This window comes from Ciona intestinalis, chromosome 8 (genome assembly GCF_000224145.3).
Source record: "Ciona intestinalis chromosome 8, KH, whole genome shotgun sequence".
In the NCBI taxonomy this organism is placed as follows: domain Eukaryota; kingdom Metazoa; phylum Chordata; class Ascidiacea; order Phlebobranchia; family Cionidae; genus Ciona; species Ciona intestinalis.
Genome location: NC_020173.2, coordinates 5,917,820 through 5,944,781, shown reverse-complemented (window position 1 = coordinate 5,944,781; position 26,962 = coordinate 5,917,820). Strand labels below are relative to the sequence as shown.

At 37.3% G+C, this 26,962-nt stretch overlaps 3 protein-coding genes across 5 annotated transcripts; 1 reads left to right on the top strand and 2 right to left on the bottom strand.

The window, feature by feature from the left end:
- Window positions 1–290: 290 nt before the first annotated feature.
- On the bottom strand, window positions 291–10,457 carry LOC100177847 (solute carrier family 22 member 4-like). Its single transcript, XM_018813054.2, has 14 exons — window positions 10,322–10,457; window positions 8,772–8,893; window positions 7,941–8,108; window positions 7,468–7,571; window positions 7,055–7,209; window positions 6,445–6,634; window positions 5,843–5,954; window positions 5,112–5,215; window positions 3,863–4,083; window positions 3,374–3,482; window positions 2,902–3,001; window positions 2,366–2,529; window positions 1,896–1,982; window positions 291–1,142 (listed from the first exon to the last, which is right to left on the bottom strand). Exons 1-13 carry the CDS (start codon window positions 10,446–10,448, stop codon window positions 1,898–1,900), a joined length of 1,761 nt encoding a protein of 586 aa, XP_018668599.2. The 5' UTR covers window positions 10,449–10,457; the 3' UTR covers window positions 291–1,142; window positions 1,896–1,897.
- LOC108949713 (mucin-5AC-like) lies at window positions 2,092–18,522 on the top strand. 3 transcript variants are annotated; one of them, XM_026835472.1, is made up of 6 exons: window positions 2,092–2,102; window positions 14,777–14,921; window positions 15,692–15,871; window positions 16,269–16,475; window positions 16,876–16,999; window positions 17,348–18,522. In XM_026835472.1, the coding sequence occupies exons 2-6, from the start codon at window positions 14,835–14,837 to the stop codon at window positions 18,229–18,231; spliced, it is 1,482 nt and encodes a 493-aa protein (XP_026691273.1). In that variant the 5' UTR covers window positions 2,092–2,102; window positions 14,777–14,834; the 3' UTR covers window positions 18,232–18,522. The 3 variants fall into 3 exon arrangements, with proteins under 3 accessions (XP_026691273.1, XP_018668581.1, XP_018668580.1); XM_018813036.2 differs by lacking the exon at window positions 2,092–2,102 and adding an exon at window positions 14,286–14,369; XM_018813035.2 differs by lacking the exon at window positions 2,092–2,102 and adding an exon at window positions 14,293–14,379.
- Window positions 12,258–26,569, bottom strand: LOC100175516 (WD repeat-containing protein 75). The gene is made up of 17 exons (XM_002127011.3): window positions 26,399–26,569; window positions 25,874–26,003; window positions 25,353–25,500; window positions 24,950–25,148; window positions 24,075–24,176; window positions 23,320–23,558; window positions 22,890–22,958; window positions 22,503–22,612; window positions 22,117–22,219; window positions 21,605–21,692; window positions 20,880–21,019; window positions 20,056–20,224; window positions 19,244–19,425; window positions 14,208–14,353; window positions 13,545–13,715; window positions 13,121–13,233; window positions 12,258–12,448 (listed from the first exon to the last, which is right to left on the bottom strand). Exons 1-17 carry the CDS (start codon window positions 26,506–26,508, stop codon window positions 12,298–12,300), a joined length of 2,370 nt encoding a protein of 789 aa, XP_002127047.1. The 5' UTR covers window positions 26,509–26,569; the 3' UTR covers window positions 12,258–12,297.
- Between the last annotated feature and the right edge of the window lie 393 nt (window positions 26,570–26,962).

Sequence of the window (26,962 nt, the reverse complement as noted above, 5' to 3'; positions counted from 1 at the left end):
GATAAATTCTTGGGCAAATAAAAATTCTTCCCGACCACGAATACAAAACCAGCTATAATAACAAGCCGATAACTATTGGCGAAACCGCTTCAATGTTTAAACTTCATTCTCGGGCAAATACATGTTAAATGCGCCCTGTGATATATAAGTCATGTAGGTACGTTTTTACCTTGAGATAGTTCTGTAAATATTCTTTGTTTACGACCAAATGGGACGATATATTTGAATGAAAACATGTCCCGTATTACCCCAACCTAATGCAGATAAATCACGCAATATACGATGTTTTTGTGTTGCTCGCCCATATATAAGTTCACTACAAGTTCTTTCATAACCTTTTTTTCTCTTTTCTAAGCGAAAAAATGGACCAAAAACTTGTTAAGACACCAATAATATGTCGAACACCTTGTAATGCTTTGCCTATCTAAGTATACACAGTAGCTGGCGTTGCTTCTTCTATTCCTTCGTTTGTTCCCAAGAAAAGCCGCTGACAAGTAAACGCCTGTACTATTGAGTTTATAAAACAGAGACGCGGTGCTCTTTCACCAGCGCTTTCAGATCCCGGCACTTCCATAGTAACCAAAGCCCATTGTTTGACGATAATTAGGCCATTGTTTGCTGATAATTATCCTATTGTTTACCCGGGGCAGGCACGGGGGTAGGGCTTCCAATTCAAACGACCTTGTCGAGGATAAAGAAAGCTGTTTATGGTTGGAATACGATACTCAAGGATTGCAGGGTCCGAAAATAGTAAAACTTATAGGCTGGTACTGCAGGGTAATAAATAGCACCAGCAAAAATGCGTATTGTGATTCAGCATTTTTTAAATTTGTTTAAATTAACTACAACTCACTGTGAGTTTGGTGTATGTTTAGTTTAGCAGACACGCTTCTATTTGACACTTTTCCTTTAAGTAGTTTTTACCCGTAACGTGTTTTACTACTGCTGTTTTGCTGCTAATTCTCTTCCTTTCGTTGCAACTCTGTTTAAAATTGTCGACAAATGTTTTTTATTTCATTTTGTGCAAATTTAATTTTTGTTAGTGAGGGCATGCATATTTATTAGTTGAGTTAAGCAAACCTGCGACTATGACAATCCTGCAGAGCACGACAACTGGTGTGGTATGGAGCTTTCACTCTAGTCTATAATATACTCAGAATCAAAAACAAGTCTATATGGTGATTGTAAGCGGGCACGAGATGTATGAAACAGAACAGCCGTGCTATAACGACTGTCGTTGCCCCGCCATGTGAGGATAATAAGTTACATATGTGGTAACTTGTAAACTGGCACGAGGTGTATGAAACAGAACACCCGTGTTATAACGACTGTCGTTGCCCCGCCATGTGAGGATAAATATGTTACATATGTGGTAACTTGTAAACTGGCACGAGGTGCATGAAACAGAACAGCCGTGTTATAACAACTGTCGTTGCCCCGCCATGCGAGGATAATAAGTTACATATGTGGTAACTTGTAAACTGGCACGAGGTGTATGATGGTACAGAACAACCATGTTATAACGACTGTCGTTGTCCCGCCATATGAGGATAAATATGTTACATATGTGGTAACTTGTAAACTGGCACGAGGTGTATGAAACAGAACAACCATGTTATAACAACTGTCGTTGCGCCGCCATGTAAAAATGAGAAAGTTACATTCATCCAACACACAGTTACATATATGGTAACTTGTAAGTGGGCACGAGGTGTGTGAAACGGAACAGCCGTGTTATAACGACAGTCGTTGCCCCACCATAAAGGATAAGAAAGTTACATTCACCAATACAAAGATATAGATTCACTCAAGATGAGTAAAAACATCAAAAAAAATATTTTTACTAAAAGATTAATTTCAACTTTATAATTTATTATTTTGCATTCGTATTTTACATTCAACAGTCTGAAGTGTATGCGGTTGATGGTGAATCAGCAGAAACCATTTTCTTTGTTTCTTCTAAGTCGGTATCGGCAGTTACTCTGTGAATGCGTTATAAGTATGTTGCCGGTCTGTACGGTTGTTTTAGCACTATATAGTATTATGGGGTAAAATGGTATTTTGGGGTAAAATGGTGTTATGGGGTAAGATGGTAATATGGGGTGAGATCGTATTCTGGGGTAAGATGGATACCGTTAGCACATAATATCCCATGTTTCCTGATCGTGTTTTAACAATTAACAACGGTATATGGGAGTCGTAAGGATACGGTTATATAGTTCTGTAAATATTCTTTGCTTAATATTAAGGGGGCTATAGAAGAGAATAGAAATATGAACCACCTTACCCCATTTTAAGTATAGTTAAACCATATGAACACTAAATCAAGTAATTTATATAAAGTATGAATACAGAGTCAAAATACCTTTTCGTCTTCATAAAAGGAATTCTAGGAAAAACATTTTTTTGATAATGAATTTTAAAAACTTTTTCCGCCTCGTCGAAGTTCATGGTTAATGGCTTCCCGGATGTCCTGGGAAATGTAAGAGCGAGAGAAGCAGCGAAAAAGGCAAGGATACCGAATATAACCTGTATAAAGAGAGTTTCAAAAGAGGATACTTAGTGTTTAGTAAAATGTATAGAAAATACAAAATTTGCGAAAAGTGATCGCCCACTGAGATATATACGTGGTAACTTGTAAGCGGGCACGAGGTTTATGAAACAGAACACCCATGTTATAACGACTGTCATAGCCCCGCCACGCGAGGATAAATGAGTTACATACGTGGTAACTTGTAAGCGGGCACGAGGTTTATGAAACAGAACACCCGTGTTATAACGACTGTCGTTGCCCCGCCACGCGAGGATAAGTAAGTTACATTCATTCAATCTTAACTATATATATATATATGTGTGTATATTCGTTGCGAGTTTAAGCATAACATGTAAGGGAGCGCCCACCGGAGACAGCCACGGTATATCTTCTTGTACTTGGATGGTGAAAGGACTTAATATTGAACCGATTCTCGCGGCCATTGAGGAGAGGCCAAGAGCTGTCGTTCTGTTACAAGATCAGGTAATTGAGTTATTGGCATTTACTTGATTATGTGACATAAAACTTTATTTCAACATTTTTAAACAGATAATACGAAAAATACTTTTTTACATTATGGCTGGTGTAGCAAACACGCATGATAGTATATAGGCATAGCCTATTGCATATGTTGCACAAAGATGCATGGCCCATATACAGTATAAAATAGCCGGTACGTTATATAGACATAAACAGTTTATAATACGGTATACAGAAATATAGTTTATGTAGTATATACGTCATTTGCCGTTAAAGACCCAGAACATCAAAAAAATGACCCAATAAGAGCTGATTTACCAACAAGTATAATATGCCAATAGCAGCAAAGTATATTTTTACCTTCCTGAAGTTGGGAATAGCTGTGGGCATTGTACGAAAATCATGGCGAAAGAACCGCTGGTTCCGAAACGACCAATCATTGCGAAGATTAAGCCGAGGGTTTCGAGGGCTGTTGGTAGAAATGTTAGTGTATATTACTGTGGGGTGAGATGGATACCGTTAGCACATTTTACCCCATATTGCTTAGTCGTGTTTTTAACAATTAACCGCGCTTTTTAAAACTATATTTCTTCAAATATTCTTTGTTTACCAATAAATGGGACGGGGAAAGAGTGCAACTTCTTTATCCTGTTATTTGTTTAATAACGATCAGCGGCAGTTATAGCTGTAACACGGGTGTTCTGTTTCATACACCTCGTGCCCGCTTACAAGTTACCATATTTCACTTTGTTGGTTAAAGTAAAAAAAACATGATGAGGAAATATGCGACATTATGTGCTAACGTTATCCAACTTACCCAACACAAATAATCGAGTTAAAACACCCTACCCGTGTTCCCTGATCCCGTCTGTGCCACAACAGTTGAAGCAATGCATGAAAAACTAGCGATGAACAAAGTCGTTGCCACCAAGTTTCGAACCCCAACTTTCAAAACCATGAAGTAAAATGTAATGTCGGCAAATACTTCAACTAATCCACCCAGCGCGTTGTTCCAGAAGATGTCGCCAGCGAGCGAACCGCCGTTGAGAATAAGGCCGTAGTAGACGAGGCTGAAGGTGTTATTGTTGTTATTCGAATGAATGAGTGCAGGATGATGTTTTCTGGCCTAAATCCCGGATCCCATGGACTAAAACGTCGTATAGGACTTCACCCAAATGGAATAGAATGTGCATATACAATGTTGGGGTAATAGGCCAACTCTGGCCTAAATCACGTATCCCATGGCTTGCCATGCTGTAGGTTTGTAGGGTCTCACCCATATACAGAGTTTAATACGAATTGTTAACTAGAGACACCTTCTTCATTTTCTATACTTCATGTAAGTTGAAAACAAATATTTGTTTTTGATTTTTAAACTAGGGGGTGTGGCATTTATAGGATTCGTAAAAAAGGGGGTGTGTACCCCTTTATCTTATAAACGCAGACAAAGACACAAGTCATGTTTAGTCTACTCGTTAAGGCACTGAATAAAACTTTTCCATATTAAATTTAACCATAAACTTTATGACACTAAATTTGTATTCAAACATGGGTTTTGTTATATTCATGCTCTTTGTGTGGCTTTTATGTATTTTGAATGAATGGCCTCTTAAACTCTTACAATGCGGGCTATACTCTGAGAGCAAATTATTTTGCTAAAGGCTACAGTTAAGTGTTACAAAGTACGCGGTCAACAAAAATTTAGTCCAACTAATGGTGCATTTAGCAGCACTCAGCGTATAGGGTCCCTTTAATTAGTTTGCACTATGTTTGCTATGTCCACTATGTAGTGAGTATTGTCGACATATCGGACATGCACCAATTAAAGGGACCGCTCGGTGTATTCTGTTATTATGCAACGAGAATTGCCCAACGATGTAAGTGTTATAATTCCAGTGTCTTTGCCCGCTATGCGAGGATAAATAAGTTACATACGTGGTAACTCGTGAACGGGCACGAGGTGTGTGAAACAGAACACTCGTGTTATCGACTGTCGTTGCCCCGCCATGCAAGGATAAAAAGTAAACAGGCTGCGTACCCACAGTTAAAAATCGTTAAGCTACTCTCTTATATACGAAATAATATTTTAGTGTCTTACCTTGTAACCGCCCATATAAACATTACACTGCAAATGAGGAACCGGCTGTAAGGGCGAACGAATATCTCAGTCAGACTGTTGTGAGATTCCTCCGAACTTTTTGGCTAAACAGAGAATAAGATTGGGCTTAATTGTCTTTATTTACTTAAATATCTTAAGATTCTGTGGTTATTTCGATGCCGTATCAAAGTGGTTGAAACACCTGTCTCTGTGGTCAAAGGGTTGATGTTGTAATCGCTATGGGCGTATATATCCTTAGGCAAAACAGTTAACAGTGTTCATGTACAGGGTGTTGGACATATTTCTGGTGTCTTATCTAGTTTTTGGTCCATTTTTTTTTCGCTTAGAAAAGACAAAAAAATTACGAAAAAATTATGGTAGCAAAAAAGCGTGAAGTAAACTGTAAAAGTTGTTGCGTCTTGTATTGTTTTAAGAGGTTATGGGTTAACGCTGACTTAAACCTCAGGTGCAAAGGCGTGTTGAGGTGGCTGCACAGTGTACACAGTATCCGGAATTCGTCCGTTTTGTCTGTTTTGTCGGGATTTCGCTGCCGCATGCGGAACTTGGTAATGGGGTTGCATACGACTTCGCATGCCGGATACTATGTACAGCCACCTTTATGCTGAAGTAGTGCAGACATCACTCATATAGAATAGAATGGCACCTATAGGGTTGTCTAATCGTCAGCCATATACACTTTGTTTGACCAAACCACGGCCTATATATCTCACCTTATCATCCAAGTTGTCCCAAATTCCATCATCAAACTTAACGCCGTTCATCCGAGCAATACGTTTACAACTTTCTTTGGCTTCGTCCGTTCTGTTTCTTCCATAAAGCCATCTACAATATTGGGGGAGATATTGTTTACCACTATATGGTGTCCGTTGTAATGTGTGTAGTGGGCTTACTTTTAGACCGGGAGATATGGGTTCAAGACTTAACAATGCTACTATTGTGGGCTTACGTGTTTTGGGGCCAGACGCTTAACGGCAACTGCTCTAACCCAGTGGTCGCTATTGGGTAGTCTAAAAGTGGAGGCCATATAGCCCAAACGATATTATATAGTAGGGTGGGGGAAGATGGGACACCTTTAGCACATAATATCTAAATATTCTGATCGTGTTTTAAACAATTAACAACTGTCTATGAGTCGTGAGGATACGGTTTTATAATTTTTTAAAAGTTCTTTGTTTACTATACCAAATGGAACGAGAAAATATAATGAAAATGTGTCCCATCTTCTCCCACACTATACTACATTTTCAAAATTGTTAATCTGGCCTGTGTATTGAACGCTAACTAGAGTTAAACAACAATATGTGTATCTCACCTTGGTGATTCTACCATTATAAACGCATCAAGTATGCACGGGACAAATAAAAGAGCAACTGCGAACTCTATGTTCCTCCAATCCCGAATAAAATAAGCGATCACGCTAAACAACGCGCATCCAACACCGAACATAACGTTGCAGAAAATCCCGGCAAGCAACCGATGTTTCTCCTTAGCTATTTCAATGGCTGAGAATGGTGGATTTAAACATTAAACAAGAGGAAAAATACCACACAGATTCGGTTCACGAATAATAAAAGCCATATACAGATCGTGCTTATAGTTAGTTATTCCTTTTAGAGTCATAAGGATATGGTTAAATAACTGTAAATGTTCTTGGTTTACAACTAAATGGGACGATATCAGAGAATTTAATGGCTGAGAATGAAGAGTTGTGGCATGGTATCAATTACAGACAATGATTACAGATTCAATCGGTTTATTTGGAGTCTATTCGGTTACACTATCATATGTCCCACCGCACACAATACTGATATATATCTGTGTCCCATCTAACCCCACAGCCTGCCATATATATGTGTGTGTGTCCCATATTACCCCAACCTACTATAATATACTATGGACACCGAATAGTCGGATATGCTCACCGTATACAACGCTGGACATTATTGTACCCATGCAAACAACACCAGTTAGAAATTGTAACAAATAGAAAACATAGACGTTTGGTGATATCCCGTTGAGTGCGATGATTATCGCGGAAACCACGGACGCCACTCGTAATATAAATACACGGCCGAATCTGTTTAAAACAACGTAAATGAATAAATGAATGTATTGTTTATCCTCGCATGGCGGGGCAACAACAGTCATTATAACACGGGTGTTCTGTTTCATACACCTCATGCCCGCTTACAAGTTACCACGTATAGAACTTAATTATCCTCTCATGACAGGGCAACAACAGTCGTTATAACACGGGTGTTCTGTTTCATAAACCTCGTGCCCGCTTACGAGTGTCGCAGTTAAATTAAATCAAATATTGTAAGCCCTAACTCACTTGTCCGACAGTACACCCGCCATTACAGAACCAAAGAAAACACCAAGAAAGTAAATGGAAGTTGAGATAGTTTTCAGGGTGGCACGGTCACACACTAAGTTCCACTGAAAAACATTATGTTCGTTTAGGTTGTTATAACATTATTTAGCTGTAAGAATTAATGGATGTAACTTGTTTATCCTCGTTTGATGGCGGAGCAATTATAGTCGTTATAACCCAGCTGTTCTGTTCCATGTACCTCATGCCCGCTTACAAGTTACCACGTACATGTAGTTTTGTGGTTTTTTTTAGTCCTTGACAATTTGGACAGCCCATTAGTAACCACTCGGTTGGACCAATTATTACATACGTGGTAACTCGTAAGCGGGCACGAGGTGCATGAAACAGAACACCCGTGGTATAATGACTGTCGTTACCCCACCATGCGAGGATAAACAAATTACATTCATCCAATCAAATACATAAATACTTTCCTCAGTTACAGTAGTCGATTTGAACACGCTATGGTCGAACAGGTAACTCCCATTACAAGATACAGATGTGAATGTCGCATTAGTCGCCACCAGCCCACGAACGCATTCGATGTTTGCTTCATCACAACTTGACAAGTTGTAGATTTTACGGCGACACGAATCGTACGACTGTAATATATTATATGGATTTTATCTCATTGAATAAGATTGCAAGTGTAAGGGCAACAAAGCGACAGTTGAATATAGTAGGGTGGGGTAACATGGGACACCTTTTCTTTCTATTTTTTCGTCTCATTTGATAGTAAACAAAAAACAATTAAAAAATTATGAAACCGGACCCTCACAACTCCCATTGACCGTTTTAATTGTTTAAAACACGATCAGGGTAATGAGTTAATATGTTTTAAAGGTGCCCCACCTTACCCCACCCTACTATACATTGTTTGTGTGTAAGACTTTTTAGCTACTGGTTATATAACCATATCTTCACGATTCTAAAAGAACGTTGTTAAAACACGATTACGAAACAGATCATAACTTAACGGTATCCATCTTACACCACAGTATAGTTGTATTGTTGCATGTGTTACACTTTGACTCAAGCAGTTTTAAGCCGTACAGCCTAGCATCCTCACAACTTTAAAAGAGCGTTATTTAGAGCGTTATTGGTAAAACACGATTACGAAACAGAGCATAACTGGTGCGAACGGTATCCATCTTACACCACAGTATAACATTAAATCCGGGTCGACACTGACAAATGCAGTCTCAACTCAGGTGTAACGAACCGTACAAACGTGTGGTTAACATTTTGTGTGAGTATAATTTTACCTGTTTGCCCTCTTTCCATGGTAGGAACATATGAGCTATGTTATTCCCGGTAACGTTATTGTTCCATGTGTGACTTGGGTTGTCTATTTCATCAATATAACATCGGAACTTCGGCGTGTTGGCTGAAAATGATATTAAAGTTATGTATGGATTAAATGCGGTGATAGACTTCTGCTCATGCAAGAATGTGCATATACAATGTTGGGGTAATGGGCCAACTCTGGTTTAAATCCTAGGACCCATTGCGTGTCTCACTGTAGGACCTCACCCATATAGAATAGAATGTGCATATACAATGTTGGGGTAATGGGCAACTCTGGCCTAAATCTCAGACCCCATGGCGTGCCTCACTGTAAGACCTCACCCATATAGAATAGAATGTGCATATACAATGTTGGGGTAATGGGCCAACTGTGACCTACATAAAAAGGTCTTATACCTTACTATAAGAGTATAGGACCACACACATACATTTTTAAGCGCGCCTTTGCTTCGTGCACACGGTTACAGGAACGACGGTAAGATTAGTATGCTAAAGCCAAAAGTAAAGATAAAACAACGGTCATTGCAATACGCCGGAGAATTATCATATTAGAATTACTTGTTGGGTGAAAGTTTGCCTACTATAAGTATAATGCATGATCTGATGTACTTCCCACGAGGTCGGCGCTATTTGCATTAGCTCTAAAATTACCACAGTTATCCAAGTAAACCATGCGATCAAATGAACCAATAAGCCACTCCCCGTTTCGCTGTATTATGTTTTATTATTAGGTATACAGTAGGATCGGGGAAGATGGGACGTCTTTTTATTATATTTACTTGTTTCATTTAGTAGTAAACAAAAAATTGAAATAAATATAAAACCGTATCCTGACGACCGTTGTTAATCTTTTAAAACATGATCAGGATATTTGGATATTATGTGCTAAAGGTGTCCTATCTCCCCCACCCATATTATTTGCTGTATTATGCATTAAGCCATTAACATATGCAATAAGCCATTAACATACACTTAACTAATTAAACACCTTCTTTTTATAGTATCTTACTATATACCATGGAGACCACGCAGCAACGCTGGTGAATCACCACAAAAACCAAGGGCTTTAGTTATGCCAAGCGCTAAGTAACTGCGGTTGTAAAACGGCCATTTAAACATAATATCAAGTTTATTTATCTCTTCGAATACAGCAGCGAAGGTCAAATTAAATAAACCCACGAAAAAATGGGATTAGCAACAAAACGACAGTCGTTAAAACGCGCTTTGGGTAAAAACTACCTGTAAAAAAGTGTCAAATAAACGTGGCTGCTAAACCTACGCTTCCATACAAAACATATATAGTAGGGTGGTGGAAGGATGGGACACCTTTTCCTTCTATTTTCTCGTTCCATTTGGTAGTAAACATAAAAAAATTCAAAGAATCATAAAACCGTAACCTTACGACTTCCATAGACTGTTGGTAATTGTTTAAAACACGATCAGGATATTTGGATATTATGTGCTAAAGGTGTCCCATGTACCCCATAGTACTATTATAATAACTTACATATAAATACAGCGCTTGTGTGCATCATCGATACCGGTATGTTGCAACCGTTCACCAACAAGATCAGAAATACATAAAAGAACCCATTGCCTGCTACGTAATCAATGACGTCACTAAACTTAGTCATGCTCGACTAACTTCTGCAAAATACATATATAGTAGGCTGGGGTAAGATGGTATGTGCTTCTATTCACTTTTAACGTCCCATTTAGTAAATAAAACACCTTTGCAGAATTATATAACCGTATCCTCACGACTATAAAAGTGCGTTGATAATTGTTGAAAACACAATTAGGAAATATGGGATATTATGGGCTAACGGGATCCATCTTCACCCACAGCACTTTATGCATCACATAACTAAACCACACGCTTGCAAGGTATGAATGAATCGCCCCACAGACCCTCGTCATGCATGAACGCTTTGGTGTGACGTCATTTTTTCCTGACTAGCAAAGTTACTGTTCAAACTCATAAACTTATGGAATGGCACCTTTGTACACGGTGCTATAACTTTGAATGTAACTTATTTACACTGTGGCAGGTCAACGGCAGTCGTTACAACACGGGTGGTCTGTTTTATACACCTCGTGCCCGCTTACGAGGTACCACAATTATATAACTTATCTACCCTCGCATGGTGTGCTGACGACAGCAGTTATAACACGGTTGCTCTGTTTCCTAATCGAATGTAACTTTGTCGGGAATTATATTATTATATGTGTCTTGGCTAAAAGACAGATACGCCCTCAATAATGGCAGTATCATGCTGTTTTATAGTAGCGGTTGGGGTTTCGGCCACAGATTTTAACATACATATATATATCTAAATTTCACAATATGCATAAAGATTGCGTACTGTCGTGTAAAGTGGCTAATGGCTTAACGCTTTTTGTGAAGAGGTTGTTTTAGTTGTTGCAGGACGAAATGTAGAAACATAAAATAAATAAAAGATGATATTTTGATCCACTGAATAATGAAAAAACACTCGTCAGGAAATTTCGCTTTGAAATTAAAATCATGTCACTTGTACCAATGTATGCATCCAGACAATCAAAGCCTCAAAAATAGCGCCAGAAATTAAATTGGAAAAGGGCTGTAGTTGTTAAACCTGACGCTTTAAATTACGAGACACAGTTAATTAAGCGGACACGACTAATCGTTTCCTTTCCCATGTATAACAATGAGAATTACACTCAATCGCAATGATTAGGGAAAAACATTATTAGGATAATACTGAGAGAATTTGCTCTGTGTATAATGATCTTCTTGCATTTAAGGTCTCGACATAGCCCTGCCCCGTACTGTATAAGCAGGCAGTCGGCAAGAGTTAGGACCTGCACTTGCTGTTGCCTGTATCGTAGACGCCGATTTGTCGAATAAACTGAGTTGAAACCCGGACTTGTCATGGAGTCGTTACTGTTTTGCTTCAAGTCAGACTTATGTTGAGCGGGGTGCGGGTACAAAGCTCGGGACACGTGAGAGCGGCATGGTTTCGAACGGCGGATGGAATGAGGGGACGACCTGCGCCTCAACCTTCTGCCCACAATATAACAACGTGTGTTATATTAAACAAGAAAAACGTAACCATTCACCGTATCATTATTTATCGCATTCACCGTATCATTATTTATCGGCCAACTATAGAATATAGACCGCTATTCCTGTGCCACACTGAACCTCACCCATATATAGAATAGAATGTGCATATACAATGTTGGGGTAATGGGCCAACTTTGTCCTAAATCCCAGGTCCCATGGCATGCCTCACTGTAGGACCTCACCCATATAGAATGATATTTATTGAGGCTTAAATCCTAGGTCCTGTGTCGTCATTGTTTCTAGGATCTCACCCGCGTGGAATAAACGAATATCTGTTGCAGGTATCTTACATTAGTTCTACGTTTCCATGCATTATTACAATGATAGAGGCGTATTTTCCGTTTTCTGTTTTATTTGAATTACAACCACGGAAATTATTTTAAATTTGCAAACGATTCTGCCAACCAATCAAAATCGTCCACGTCCGGATCTGGATCGTTCCGCTTTAAACCAGTTTTAACCGGTTTAACATTCAAGGTAGAAGGCTCTGTCGTGCATACCTCCATTGCAGTTACGTCTTCCGATCTTAAAAAAAGAAATTGTTTTTATTTATGTTTTGGCAGCAGAGATAACAGTAAAAGTATTCGGTTTCATACACCTTGTGCCCGCTTACAAGTTAGCATGTATTTAACTTTGTAGTTGTGTAATAAGGCTAAATATGGGTTTAGTTGGTAGTTTGCTTATTGTACTATTTGTATGAAACAGGTTCTAAGGAAAAAAAAGACTAAAAGAATGGCCATTTTGATTTTTTTGTAGGGCGTAGACAGTCGGTATACCACCGGTTCAGTTGCAGGTTCTTTTAGATAAGAACAGGAAAACAATTTTACTACACAATTAAACAGCATTATATTTACCCAGCAATAACATACTATCCAGCTATCTTTTTTCAATGCTACCAAAACTTTAATATAAAAAGATTTTTATTAGTTTGTGATTTTAGAAAACTGGTATTAGTCAGAACGTGGACTATAATAAGGAAAACTCTGTTTAAAATCTAAGTACAAAACAAAAATAGCTGTTTTATTAAACAACCTATAAGTGTCTACTTTTTCAGTGTTGCCTGCACTGTTTATAGAACCTCAAGCGTTTATGATTGTGAAACACTGGCAATTTTTCCAGTGTTGTCTTGAGTGCTAAAGATCGTTAGGAATTTATAATCATGAAACACTGGTAACAGCACGAATGCCAGAGACTTACTCTTCATGTATATTTGCACCATCAAGTAACAAAGCTGCAACAAATTGTTGACATATCTTGGGGATTGGGGGCAAAACATGGGATTTTGTTTCAAGGACGACTTGCACTGCTTCCTATAAAGTGAATGATTGTGTTATAATGTATTGTAACCATGCTAGTAGGTTAAATGGATGAATTAAACAATGAATGAAACAAAGTTATAACATAGGTATTCTGTTTCATACACCTTGTGTCCGCTTACGAATTACCAAGTATATGTAACTTTGTTTGTGATTGTTTTTTTTGTATGGCTGACAATTTAGACATGACCACTGGGTTGGAGCAATTTCCGGTTTTGCCCAAGGATTGTTAATATTTCTGCCCAAAAAACTCATTAACTCACAACAGAAAATGCAACAAAACTTCTGTCAGAAAAACTTTTCACCTGTAATGTTCGGTTTCGAATTGGAACACCTGGCATTGTGATGTCATCAACAGCTTCTTTGTTTGTTGATAATAGAGATGCAATCGGTGTTCTAAGCGTGTCCGTTGCTACGGGTAACGCTCGGTTAGAAACTACTTTGGATTGCTCCTTGGTGGCGAATTTGTGCACTGTCTGTGGAGTGATAAGTTGTGACGGTAAGTTATGCTGCCATGGTATAGCGGTTATTAATGTGGTTCAAGGGTTAGAGTGCTTGCTTCTAAGCCAGAGGATACAGGCTCAAAGCTCGATGCTGCTACCATTGTGGGTGTATATGTCCTTAAGCGAAACACTTGATGGTAAAAAAAGTACCCACAAATTTACATACATAGTAACTTGTGGGCGGCACGAGGTTTATGTAACAAAACACCAGGGTTATAATGACTTCCGTTGCCCCGTCATGCAAGGATAAATAAGTTACATACATGGTTACTTGCAAGCAGGCACTAGGTATATGAAACAAAACACCCGTGTTATAACGACTGTCGTTACCCCGCCACGTGAGGCTAAATAAGATACATTCGTGGTAACTCAAAAGCAGGCATGAGGTGTATGAAACAGAACATTCATGCTAAATGTTTTTATGCCACTTAAATATACATTAAGCGAGATATACAAGTACTTTACCATTTTATTTGATATCATATACAGCTGGGATTTAGCACACCAAGGTATCTCATCATTTCCACCTTGTACAAAACATGCCGCCAATATTTCCATCTTAACATTCTGTGTGAATGGTGGTTTCTCATCAGATGGTTGAAAGACATGCACTGCAAATGTAGAAGGTTAACATGGGGTTTGTATATTAATAGTAGGGAAATAAATTTATATATATAGTAGAGTGGGGGAAGATAGGAAGCCTTTTTATTCTATTTTCTCGTCCCATTCAGTAGTAAACAAAGAACATTCAAAGAATTATAAAACCGTATTCTCACGACTTCGGAAGACCGTTGTTAATTGTTTAAAACATGATCAGGATATTTGGATATTAGGTGCTAATGGTGTCCCGTCTTCCCCCACAGTACTATATAGTTATATATTATATTACATGTTTTATTACATCACAGAAAAAGTTTAATTACTGCTAATTGTTCAACTATTACATCATAATTGGCGCAACAACAATAACCTTTGTTACGCCACATATAGTGTGTGTGATGTCACACAGGAAACAAACAACTTCCTCCCGGCAGACAAACCATCATTATGATGTCATAAGCAATAACAACACAACAGAAGACAGCCATTGTGATGGAGACAATTAGAATTGTTGTTTTTATTTGTTTGATTAATTATGGAGATTGTCAAAATGACACTCAAGTTCAAGGCAGAAGTTCAGTAAGTATTCTAATTAATTATATACAGTTAGTTAGTAAGGTTGAACGGGCAAACACACATGGTATTATACAAGAAATAGCTCTTCTGATAAAAGCATAATATTCTATATATAAATGCATCAGCATAATATATAGATGTTTCGCCACATGGCAAACAAAACAATGGTATAAAAAGTTTACATTTTCTTATTAGAAGAGATATTTGCAACAGATGATTAAAGTCGTTTATGCCTTAACTAGTATGCTAAAACATATGATGTCACCAATGCTTAAAAGTTGGGTAACATGTGACCCCAGGAACCCCTAATGTTACCCATATGTATTCATCCATGTATTAAAACTGATATTAAGTTTATTTAAAAGGTTACAGACTTTAATTGGAAAAACTCATTTGATTGAATTTAATAGAAATCTGCTAACCGTGTGCTAACTATCCAAATACAATTATATAGTTTGTCTTTTTGAGCGATTTAAATTTTGTAACTAGTTTAAACTTGACTTTATTAATGTGCCAGCCACCCAAATACAGTCATAAAGTTTTTTTTAACGATTTAAATTTTGTAACTTGTTAAAGTTTCACTTTAGTTTTTTTTCAACGCTATGCATTTAATTCTAGGTTTTTGGCTTTGCACAATCTTATTTTGTTCTTTGGTAAACTTGACTTTATTAATGCTAGTCAAAAGGTGTTTTTTTGAGCGATTTAAATTTTGTAACTTGTTAAAGTTTCACCTCAATTTTTTTTTAACGCTATGCATTTACTTTTAATTCTAGGCTTTTGGCTTTGCACAATGGACAGCATGGGCTGCATGCACAGCTGGCGAAAGTTGCAGCTGGAAGAGACAGCACTCGTGTTCAATCCACAACAATCCTAGTGGTGCGTGCGGCACGATAGCTTGGAAGGAAGAAACCATGGAGTGTGATAGATGTATAGGGGCAGGGAACAATGTTTGGGTGGGTATGTTTGTAAATATCCTTTCAGCTGGATGCTAACACATTGTGGGCATGTGCCCTTGGGTAAGACACAGTAATCCCTCCAACCAAGTGGTTACAAACAGGTCATGAAAGAATAACATTGGATAGATGTAAATATGCACTGGACTCGGGGGCGAACCAGAAAAAAATAAGGGGGGGGTTTAATCAAAATATTGTTCAAAACATTTTTTTGTGATATAAAAGGGGGGGTCACGACCCCCCAAAACCCTCTGGCTGCGCCACTGATTTAAATTAAGTGATCACTAGGTACACAATTGGGTCGGAACAATAACCGTTAACAGTCTTCCCCAAGGACATGTATCCACAATGGTAGTCGCGTTGAGCCCTGAACCGAATTCAATTTTGTATCTTATAGATACCGCAAGGGCAGTGGAGTGGCTGCTTCGGCACCGGCTGTAGCGACACCATTCAAACTCAAATGTTTAAGTGTTGGAACCATGACACACAACCGACGTGTAAAAGGAAGTTGACGCGGTTCTGCCCCTCAAACCTGGTATGTGACGGTACATGGTCCAGTTGGTCAGGAACCCAATGCTCAGTGCGGTGTGGTGGGGGGTTAGAGGTGAGGCTGGTTTTTATTTTATGCTAAATATGGGTGAAGTCCTGCACAGTTAGTACATTAATTCATCATTGTATATGCACATTCTATTGTATATGGGTGAGGTCCTACAGTGAGGCACGCCATGGGACCTGAGAAAGGCTGAGATTTAGGCCAGAGTTGGCCCATTACCCCAACATTGTATATGCACATTGTATTCTATATGGGTGAGGTTCTACAGTGAGGCACGCTATGAGACCTGAGATTTATGCCAGAGTTGGCCCATTACCCCAACATTGTATATGCACATTCTATTTCATATGGGTTCGCATCTCTTTGCTATGTTAATGGATAAATATTATGTTAAAGACAAATCAGAATTGAACCTGTTTCTACATTAATAACCTTTTGTAAACATTTCAAGACTAATACACGACAATGCTACAAGAATGGCCGTGAAAGTTATAATTGCGACTCCACGACAACGCTCCAGATAGCTTTATTTGAATCCAGAATTATAATTTGTAACGTGTTTGATTGTAATGCAGGTGAGTCGAAATGTGATGTTATATTCAGTTGTAACTACCTAACCACTTATCTGCCAAAGTAGCTTGTAACTAAATAAATACATCCAGTAACACTAAAAATTTTGACAAAGAAATCGTTTTAAAATTTTTTGCTTTAAAAAATAATAAAATTAAAATTTTTGCATACTAAAGCAACCGAAAAAAAAGTTTAACGTCACAAAATATCTACCAAAAAAATAATAACTTATTGTCCAAAAGCTAATGTTCTACGTACTAAGACTGACTTTACTTCCACGTTACATTGGTCTGATACACCTTATAGAAATACTTTGTCACTGATGCATACCTACACATACTTTGTAATCACAGTTCGATACACTGAATGGGGCGAATGCGTTTGTACAAATGGAATATCAAGAAGAACAAGAGAATGTCTCGCTAATTGTAACGGCGTCAACCAAGAGTCACAAACATGCAACAACCCCACTTGTACAACAACAACAACAACAACAGTGATACCTACAACAGTAACAACTCCTATAGTGACTACAACAACAACAAGAACAAGAACAACTACTACAACACAAACAACAACAAGCACAATTCCCACAACCACCACCGCGGAAAATTATGGTAGAATTAACAAAGAAATCCCAGAAATTGAAACAACTGCCACGACATTAGAGTACGAACATGACGCACAAGAACCAACGCTAAAATCTTGGGTGAACAGAATCATAATAATAGCAGTGTCAGCTCTAGTGGTTGGCTTCCTTGCTTCAATTGCTATATTTATCCTTTGCTGTAGGAAAAAGTTTAGGAGGAAGCAAGTCGTTTATATAGCCGGGGATCAAACTGATGAAGTAGCACAGTATAATACATTAGACATACAGTCAACTTTGCCACCAGTTCAATTATATGAATCCATGACTTCTATACATAGGCCATCCTTACCTAACAGACCGTTACCACGCACACCAACAAGTATTTCATCCTCTATCATAATAACACCAAGTGCAAGTTCGACTATAAGACCACCTAAACCACCCAGAAGGAACCGACCAAACTCCAGACCAGACATGAATATGTTTTTTGACACATTAGCCCCACCAAGTAACCCCCCAGACACCCCACAAATGGCAGTTTCCGCACCAGTGTCACCTACTTTAAGAATAAACAATGCAGATGTTCAATATTCATCATTAAAGAAAATATCCGGAACGCCAGACCCTTATCTTGCTCCAATAAACTGATAAAAACCAAGACCAACCAATTCAAAAGCAAATGTCATATTTTTTAAACTTTGATAAAAATCTGTGGCGTCATTGTTAAAATTAAAGTAGTGCATGATGTTTTAGGCTTAAACACTGGGCTCTAAAATATAACCCCTGTTTTAAAGTCACCCCAGGCCCCTTAACACCTACGTCCAACTATTCAATTAAGTTCTTAGTATATTTAATGAAGTCATGTTTAATTGCAACATTTTATTGAATTTACATTTATGTCAACAATGTTTTTATTAAATTGTCGTACTTTTTCTACTACCCACTGTACTTGTATTTCAGCAATGTCTCCTATGTGTGTATTCTATATGGGTGTGGCCCTACAGCATTACATGTCATGGGATCTAAGATTCAGGCCAGAGTTGGCCCATTACCCTAACATTGTCTGTAACAGCAAGTATTATTTATTTTCACATTAAACATATTTTATTGTAGACATGTCTTTCTACGGCATTTAGTTGACTATGTTTATAATTGATAGTGATTGTGAATTAAGCATGAAACATGAGAAGGAACTCTGTTGAAACTTGCAGCTATGTCTATATTTCCATTGTTATAATACAAAGTAGCACAAGAAGCATGAGAAAAAGACAATGAATGGTAAGAAAAAAACTCCAATATATATGAAAATAAATCACCCGCAAACTTTAATAAATCAGTGATGTTCTGTTTCATTCTTGTACCCACTTACCAATTAAAGTAGCCTTATGTAACCAGGCTTATGTAACCAAGTTTCGTACGTGGTAACTTAAGTGGGTAAGGGGTGTATGGAACACAACACCCGTGTTATAACGACTATCGTTGCCCCGCTATGCGAGGATAAATAAGTTATATACGTGGTAACTCGTAAGCGGGCACGAGGTGTATGAACAGAACACCCGTGTTATAACGACTGTCGTAGCTTCGCCATGCAAGGATAAATAAGTTACATTCATATTAGCATCTAGGTAATATTGAAATTCATAATAGTTTAACTCCATACCTGTATGTCTTGTATCAATGAATGCCAGGTTATCAGAGAACGGATCTTTCACCAAAAAGTTGAAACCACAGGTGTCAATCAACCAAATCATAGAAGAGGTTATAACACTCCATGACTGTAGACTGTTTTCCGTTGCCACGACAAGTAAATGGCAGTTGGAGTCTTGACCAAATTCAATTTGCCTGGAAAAATATAACAGTGTTAAAGGATTAAAATCATCATTTTTTTGATATTTTTAGACAGAATCAAAATTTACTAAAACAAATTGACATCTATGGTGTGAATCCTAAACATAATAATAACAGTGTTATGATGTTACGTTAGAACCCATGTATTTCTTTTCCATACAAAAGTGCTATTAGTAGTTTAAAAGTCACGCTGTACCGCGTACAAATTAAGGTTAAATCATTTATTCTCGTGTGACGGGACTCGACAGTCGTTATAACACCGGATAAAATGTCAAACACCTAGTCACACTTACTAGTTACCACATACATAACTACATTAATCTTCTCAAAATTACCAAAGTTATATGCAGCTTAATCTATTAAAAACAATATAATATTTATGACATTAACTCAAACATGATTATTACAATTTAAAATGTTGAATTTGGTTAATTTATTTTTGCATTAGCATGTTTTAAAGTTTTTACCTTTTTCTTCGAAAGCAACATTAAACTAACTTAGTTGGTATCAGTTGTTGAGCTGACACATGCATTGCCTATGGCTTACTTTATATCTTAACGACAATCAGTAACTAAATACTAGTACAATAATAAAGCTTACAACAATAAATCGAATCTAACTTACTTAATATTAGTTCTTGCCGAGACCAACAGACTGAGGTCGTCGAGCAACAAGGGGTCGATGAGAGACACCGTGTGGCCAAAAGCAAGCGCGAGTACCGACCCATCTTGCGAGAACGAGGAATCCGATGAAGCGTAACCACGATACGACGTTGTGGACTCACAACACCAACCTGGTGGACATAGAAATATCATAAAACATCGGGCCAAGAAAAAAAAATTTGGGAAATATAAAAATTTATTTAAAATACTAAACTTTTACAGTAAATGCAGCATAAAGCTTGAAATAAGGAAGCCTTTAGCAAGATTGCCATAGGAACTCATATTTTGTCCATAACCTATTACCCCAACATTGTATATGTACATTAGATTCTATATGGATGAGGCCCTACAGTGAGGCACGCCATGAAACCTGAGATGTTGTCCACAGTTGGTCTATTAGCCCAACACCCATAGCGCTACAACTCATTAGTGACCACTGGGTTGGAATAATGTCCATTAAGACACATACACACACAATGGTAGTGGCATCGAACCCGGTATGGTTCCGTGAAGATGCATACCCCTATTAAGCCACAGTGCAGGACAGACAGCATTATTACTGTGGCCTTTCATTATTGCATCATTGTACACGCTCCAGTAATCGTCATGGTATTTGGTTGCGTTGTGTGCGGTAAACCGTGACGGTGACTTTTAATTACACGACTGTGAGTTTGGATGTTCAGTGGTCAGATTACTTGTAATATTGGCGAACGGACGTGAATACAAAACTATTACATTACCAATTAAACTACCAACAAGAGTACAAGACAGAGTTACCCATCTTACCCTCGTTATCATCTAGGGTCCATGTCTTAGCATAGCCATCCTCAGCAGTGGTCACACATAATGCATTCGTGGGATGAAAGGTTAACGATGTAATGTTGCGGTTATCATGGGGAGATGATATTACTGTGACCAGGCACCATCTGGAAGAAGTTCATTTATAAAAAGTTGAAAGGTAAAACGTATAAAAGTATTGTAGTTGGCCATATGAAATATAATTCAAAATTAAAGTTCGGTAAAAAGTTCATGTTATTTAAGGTATGAGAACTAGTATGAGTGTATTGTATTTTACCATTTGAAACAGAGTTCAAAAGTTATGTGTATTGCATTTAACCATCTGAAATAAGGTTTATGTTACTTCAAGTTATAACTATTAAGGTTCAAGTTATAAGTTACAATATAATAAGTATGATTATATCGTGTTTGACCATCTGAAAAGGACACCAGTTATCACAAGTTGGAGTTAAAAAAACTTAGCCATTTGGTTATGTTTAAAATCCAAGTAATTTTCAGTTTTGTGTAAATGGAAATATCAGAAATATAGTGCAAGTATTCATTTAAAATTTTCACATTCTAGCAGAGTGTCTAAAGCCAAGGCAGGACTATACAAAACAAAGTTCTTATTTGCTGTAAGTGTATTTTAGTTTCCATGATTTTGTCTATAAGTAAGCGCTCTAACCAATACTGACATGGCCATGAAGTTTATTTAATATGAACAGAGTATTTACTCTTTATATGACTCATCAAATTTCCACATCTTTAGTTTTTGGTCAGTCATGTTTTCCTTGTCGTATTCCGCAGTTGCCATGAGGTGTTCTGTTTGTTTAAATAACAATTTATTTTTATCTCTTTTACAATAAGATAAAGTGTTGAAATTAATAAACAATGATTATTTTGTATGGGTGGTTATTTTTTGTGGGACTTTTCTATTTTTTATGTATGGCTGATAATTTGGACAACCCATTAGTGACCACTGGGTTGGAGCAATTGCCAATAAGTGTCTTGCCTAAGGACATATACACCCACAATGTTGTTCTGTTTTTATACACCTCGTGCTAGCTTACAAGTTCCCACGTATGTAGCTTTGTGGGTGATTATTTTTTTGTGTTTTTTTTTTCATTATTTTCTGTATGGCTGATAATTCAAACAACCCATTAGTAACCACTGGGTTGGAGCGATTGCTGTTAAGTGTCTTTACAAGGACACATATACACCCACAATGGTAGTACTCACTACTCACCATTATTAGCAGTCACTGTAAATCCAACCCTCGTAATCTTAGTATGCGGAAGACTCTTCTCCAAATCAACCGGTGAAATATAGTTTCGACTTACAATGTCAAGCTGGGAATAAAGGTTGTCATTTGGATTTAATTTATATCTGCAGCATAATTGCAACAACTGAAGTCCGAAGATAATATTGCTTAAGTACTGGTAGAGAAAATGTTTTTCTCGTGTTTAGGATTGTTTTGGCGCCACATGCAAAGGTATTGTCTTTTTTATTGTATATGAACAACCAACCTGTTACTATGTCCAAGTACTTAGAATATTCACATAAGACATTATAATGTATCCCAAAGACTACATGCATACCCATGTTGTACAACATCACATTAATGTTATTTACATTATATAGTTGTTCATCGTTGTCAGGGAAATAGAAGAGAAGATGGCCCGCTTTTCCGTTGGTCACGCATGACTGCGTTTTAGGGTCGTAGTTTAATCCACATGGTAGAGCTAGAGAGAATTAAGAAAGGTTAAAGAAATCATCCAAAAAGTTGCATAAAAAGGCTAAAGATAGGGGTAGGTGATTTGATTTTTAATTAGAGAAAAGAGATACAAAAGTCCTTTTAAATATAAAATAGAAAACAAAATTGAAAGTTAACAGTAAATACTAGATGCTTAAAATTTAGAACACATGTAAAAATAGTGAAAGCTGTGTATTACTTTCAAGTTCAGAGTGAATATCACAAACTAGATGTATTTGTAACATAGGCCTGTGGGGTTAACTTACATTGGCCAGTTGCTGTGAAACCTTCTATGGTAGTTCGTACAGTCATGTAGCTTGTGACAATGCAAATGGCTGGAAAGATAATGATTGACATCAATGTAGGCATATTATACATAAACTGTTGCAGCATTCTGTCAATGGCCAGCGCTGCTTTTAACCCAGAGGTAATGGGTTCGAAACTCAACGCTGCTACTATTGTGGGCAGTTTCTTAGACAAGAAATTTAAAGGAAATTGCTTCAACCCAGTGGTCACTATGGATGGCACAAGCATGTAACAGAACACCCTTAATATAACGATTGTCAATGTCGCACTACACAAATATAAACAAGTTTAGATTCCTTACAATAAGTGTGCAACAGAACACCAGTGTCATACGACTGCCTTGCTGGCCACACGTTTATGAACAAGTTCATTTCTTTTCATTCAACTTACAATTATCATTATGAGACGTCGCGTACAATTGATTATCATTGGAAGTCGTAAGCTGCTGGATAGCTGAGCCCAATCTGGGGAGGAATTGTTTTCCATCTGATGTCCATTGAACCATGACCCCTTCATGACCACCAGATATTACAGATGAGCCACTTGAGGTGTAAGAGAGCGAGAGTGCAGGTAACGAATGCCAGTGTTGTACGTTGAACGTGGCATTCTCAGAATCACTCAAGTTATACCTGGAAAAAACGAAGAAATAACCATACTGTTTCTTCAAACAAAAATGGTGTCAGCTGTACACAATATAGAATAAACAAGGGTTTTATCTTTTGGGATAGGAGATGAGACAATATTATACAAAGTGGAAGGAGAGCAGTTTTAAATGAAACTGTATGCCTTACAGTGGTTATTTGGGTACACACAACATGTGTATTAAGTTAAGAATGTATACTAGCACTCATAAACACCTCAGGAATATAAAGAATGGGCAAATGTCGTATACATAGAGTCTTGTATCATACAAGCTTAAAGGTTTTTTTATAAGATAAGAAAGGACAGTATAATTTAAACAAAGTAAGTGCATAGAGTTATAAAGGTATCAAAGTTGGTATTACATGATGTAAGAAAATCAACTGTTTATTCCATAAGTGTGTGTATACAAGCACATATATTATGCATAGTTGCTTACATTATATAAGACTTGTATCTATATAACACATTCAAATTTTAAGATTCGGCAATAACAATATAATTACCAGAAACGTAATTCTCCATTTTCATGCCCAGTAACGCATTGTTCCAACTTTGGGTGGCAAGCTATACACCTTATTGCTGGTTCTTTAGGATTTAAATCATGTCTGGAAATCAAGATGTGTCATATGATATATGAGTACTCTCATAAACATGTCTTAACATATTAAAGTAGTCACCCTGAAAAATGTTGGTGGTTCCTTGTGTGGCACATTTTTTTAACATGGGTGACAACATAAATAATTTTTAATAACACATAATTTTTTATATCATATGTTATGGGCTAATGGCACCTCAGTTTTAGGCTTTACCCTGCTGTTAGGTGTATTCCTTATGTTTGACAACTATGAGTGTAACTGCATTTTAACAAAGCCACCCCAGGTTTTACCCTGCTGTTAGTTGTCTATACAAACAAGCAGAGCCAAAGTATATTGCATTCACCACATTGATCAATGAGGTTCCCTATGTTTGACAACTATAAGTGTAACTGCATTTTAACAAAGTCACCCCAAGTTTTACCCTGCTGTTAGTTGTCTATACAAACAAGCAGAGTCAAAGTATATTGCATTCACCACATTAATCAATGAGGTTCCCTATGTTTGACAACTATGAGTGTAACTGTATTTTAACATTGTCACCCCAGCTTTTACCCTGGTGTTAGGTGTTTATACAAACAAGCAGAGGCAAAGTATATTGCATTCACTAGAATCACTACACTAAAAAATAAAGTTCCTTACGTTTAAAGACTATTATGACTGTAACTGTATTTAAGCAAAGTCACCCTAGAGGTCCAGATTTTTCTCACAATTTAAAAAACATAACACCTATGCCCTACCCGAATAAAAAAATAGAAATACATCAGTTTTTAGACTATATATACCTGACTCTGTTTTTCCATTTGACTTTGTCTGGTTTACAAAACACTAAGAATGATTTTGGTTGCGCAACGACAAAATATCCTTTAGAGAAAGCAATAGTTTTGTCTGTCAGCTTGTCCATGCTGTTCGCAACTACTTCAACATCATCCACCTTTGGTTGACTAAATTCAAGCTTAAACCGACAGAGTTCGTTTCTTTTGTCTGTAAAAAATGAAATAAATGTTTTATAGAATTAATGAATTCAGTGCGGTTAAGGTGGTTTTTAAGTTTCTGGGATTTGGGCCAAATTTTCCACTGGTTTTTAAAATTTGCTATGCTCTTAGTACTGCTAACAACTGTTACTGCTCCGCCATGCAGGGTAATAAGTTACATATGTTAATTTGTGTGGGTATAAAAACAACCAACCTGTTCTCTGCACAACAAAGGCAGTGCTTGGATATTGTGGTAAAGTATATATTCCATATAATGGGGTATTGAAACCAAGTGAAGATAAAGCCACCCCATCCTCATAGTCCCATAACTTTATGGTGCCGTCTGTGGAACTTGTTATCGCCTAAATAAACAGAATGCTGTAATTTTATATACTTATAAAATGTAAAGAAAGTTCTGTTTTCTTATTGTGTAGAATCTAGATTGCCATCATATAGAAAAAACAGACACCCATAAAGTTACATACATGGAAACTTGTAAGCAAGCACAAGGTGTATGAAACAGAACACCCATGTTATAACAACTGTCGTTGTCCAGCCACGCAAGGATAAATAAGTTACATTTAGGTTCATAAAGATATTTATATTTACAAACACATAGGCATTCATACATAAACTACTTTTATTGAAAACATGACTGTGTAGTAAATGAACATATATTGCAAGCAAAACATTGTACAATACAAACAATACACATCTTTTCTTATGCATACATACCTGCAACTTATTACATGGATGATGGGCAACCATTGTTACAGTGTCTGTATGGCCAACCAACTTCTGGCAACACTCCCCTGTGTTTGTTGAATACACTTTCACAACATTACCGCATGGACATAATAGATATCTGGGGAAATATTTAGTTGAATGAAATAATGAATGCACAGTACTGAAGACCATATGCCTAATATTAGTATAGTAAAAAGTTGTTCTTAGTTTAAGTTAACACATGAATTGGTAACTTTTTATCTTCAAGTGACGGGGCAATGATGGTCGTTGTGACACGGGGTGTTCTGTTTCATACACCTCGTGCCCGCTTACAAGTTACCATGTATGTAACTTGTTTATCCTCACATGGCGGGACAACAACAGTCAATATAACACAGATGTTCTGTTTCATACACCTCGTACCCGCTTGTAAGTTACAATGTGTTTAATCTTAAGGGGCATCCAGCTTTTAAATTTGAACAATATAAAAAGTATAGAAGTTTAAATACAAATATGCTTGGTTTAAATGCTTACTTTGAATCTAGAGTGAATAAGGATTTGAACCGAACGATGCTAGAACCGCCGGTTTCAGTGACGTACAAGCTGACGTCACTTTCGACGTCACATTGCTTCTTCTTTTTCATTCTGGTGGTGAATAGTTGCAAAATATTACTTAACTATACCCTGAAAAAATGTAGAACGCATTGTTACAATTTATTATCTGTTCAGCGTATGCTATGTTAGGTTTAACAGACGCGCTTTTTAACTAACGCTCTTCACCACACTTTGTATAGCGCATTTTAAACAACTGTCGTTTCGCTGTTGATTCCCATCTCTTCGTTGTTTCAATTAAGTTGAACTTCACTACTGTATTCGAATAAGTCTATAACTGTGTTATGTAGTTAGGCACAGTTTAACAACATTATTTACGTAACTAAACAGCCCATAACTTGTTGGGGAATTACACACACGCAGCCACATGATAACTACAGTAAGAACGGATACACGAAACGGCTTCCCGTCATGAAGAAAATGACTTTACTACATCCACAGTCAATATTTTATTTAAAATAGTTTTAACTAAATGATATTACATAA

What these genes read in the sequence shown, in the direction of transcription:
- LOC100177847 (XM_018813054.2), bottom strand. Translation starts at nt 10,448, where the DNA reads ATGACTAAGTTTAGTGACGTCATTGATTACGTAGCAGGCAATGGGTTC. An exon ending in CACAAGCGCTGTATTTATAT is followed by an intron (nt 8,894 to 10,321) that starts GTAAGTTATTAT and finishes TATCATTTTCAG; the next exon opens with CCAACACGCCGAAGTTCCGA. An exon ending in CATGGAAAGAGGGCAAACAG is followed by an intron (nt 8,109 to 8,771) that starts GTAAAATTATAC and finishes AATATATTACAG; the next exon opens with TCGTACGATTCGTGTCGCCG.
- LOC108949713 (XM_026835472.1), top strand. Translation starts at nt 14,835, where the DNA reads ATGGAGACAATTAGAATTGTTGTTTTTATTTGTTTGATTAATTATGGA. An exon ending in GGGCAGGGAACAATGTTTGG is followed by an intron (nt 15,872 to 16,268) that starts GTGGGTATGTTT and finishes TGTATCTTATAG; the next exon opens with ATACCGCAAGGGCAGTGGAG. An exon ending in CGTGTTTGATTGTAATGCAG is followed by an intron (nt 17,000 to 17,347) that starts GTGAGTCGAAAT and finishes TTGTAATCACAG; the next exon opens with TTCGATACACTGAATGGGGC.
- LOC100175516 (XM_002127011.3), bottom strand. Translation starts at nt 26,508, where the DNA reads ATGAAAAAGAAGAAGCAATGTGACGTCGAAAGTGACGTCAGCTTGTAC. An exon ending in TTTCACAGCAACTGGCCAAT is followed by an intron (nt 22,613 to 22,889) that starts GTAAGTTAACCC and finishes AATTCTCTCTAG; the next exon opens with CTCTACCATGTGGATTAAAC. An exon ending in TACAGTGACTGCTAATAATG is followed by an intron (nt 21,693 to 22,116) that starts GTGAGTAGTGAG and finishes TTAAACAAACAG; the next exon opens with AACACCTCATGGCAACTGCG.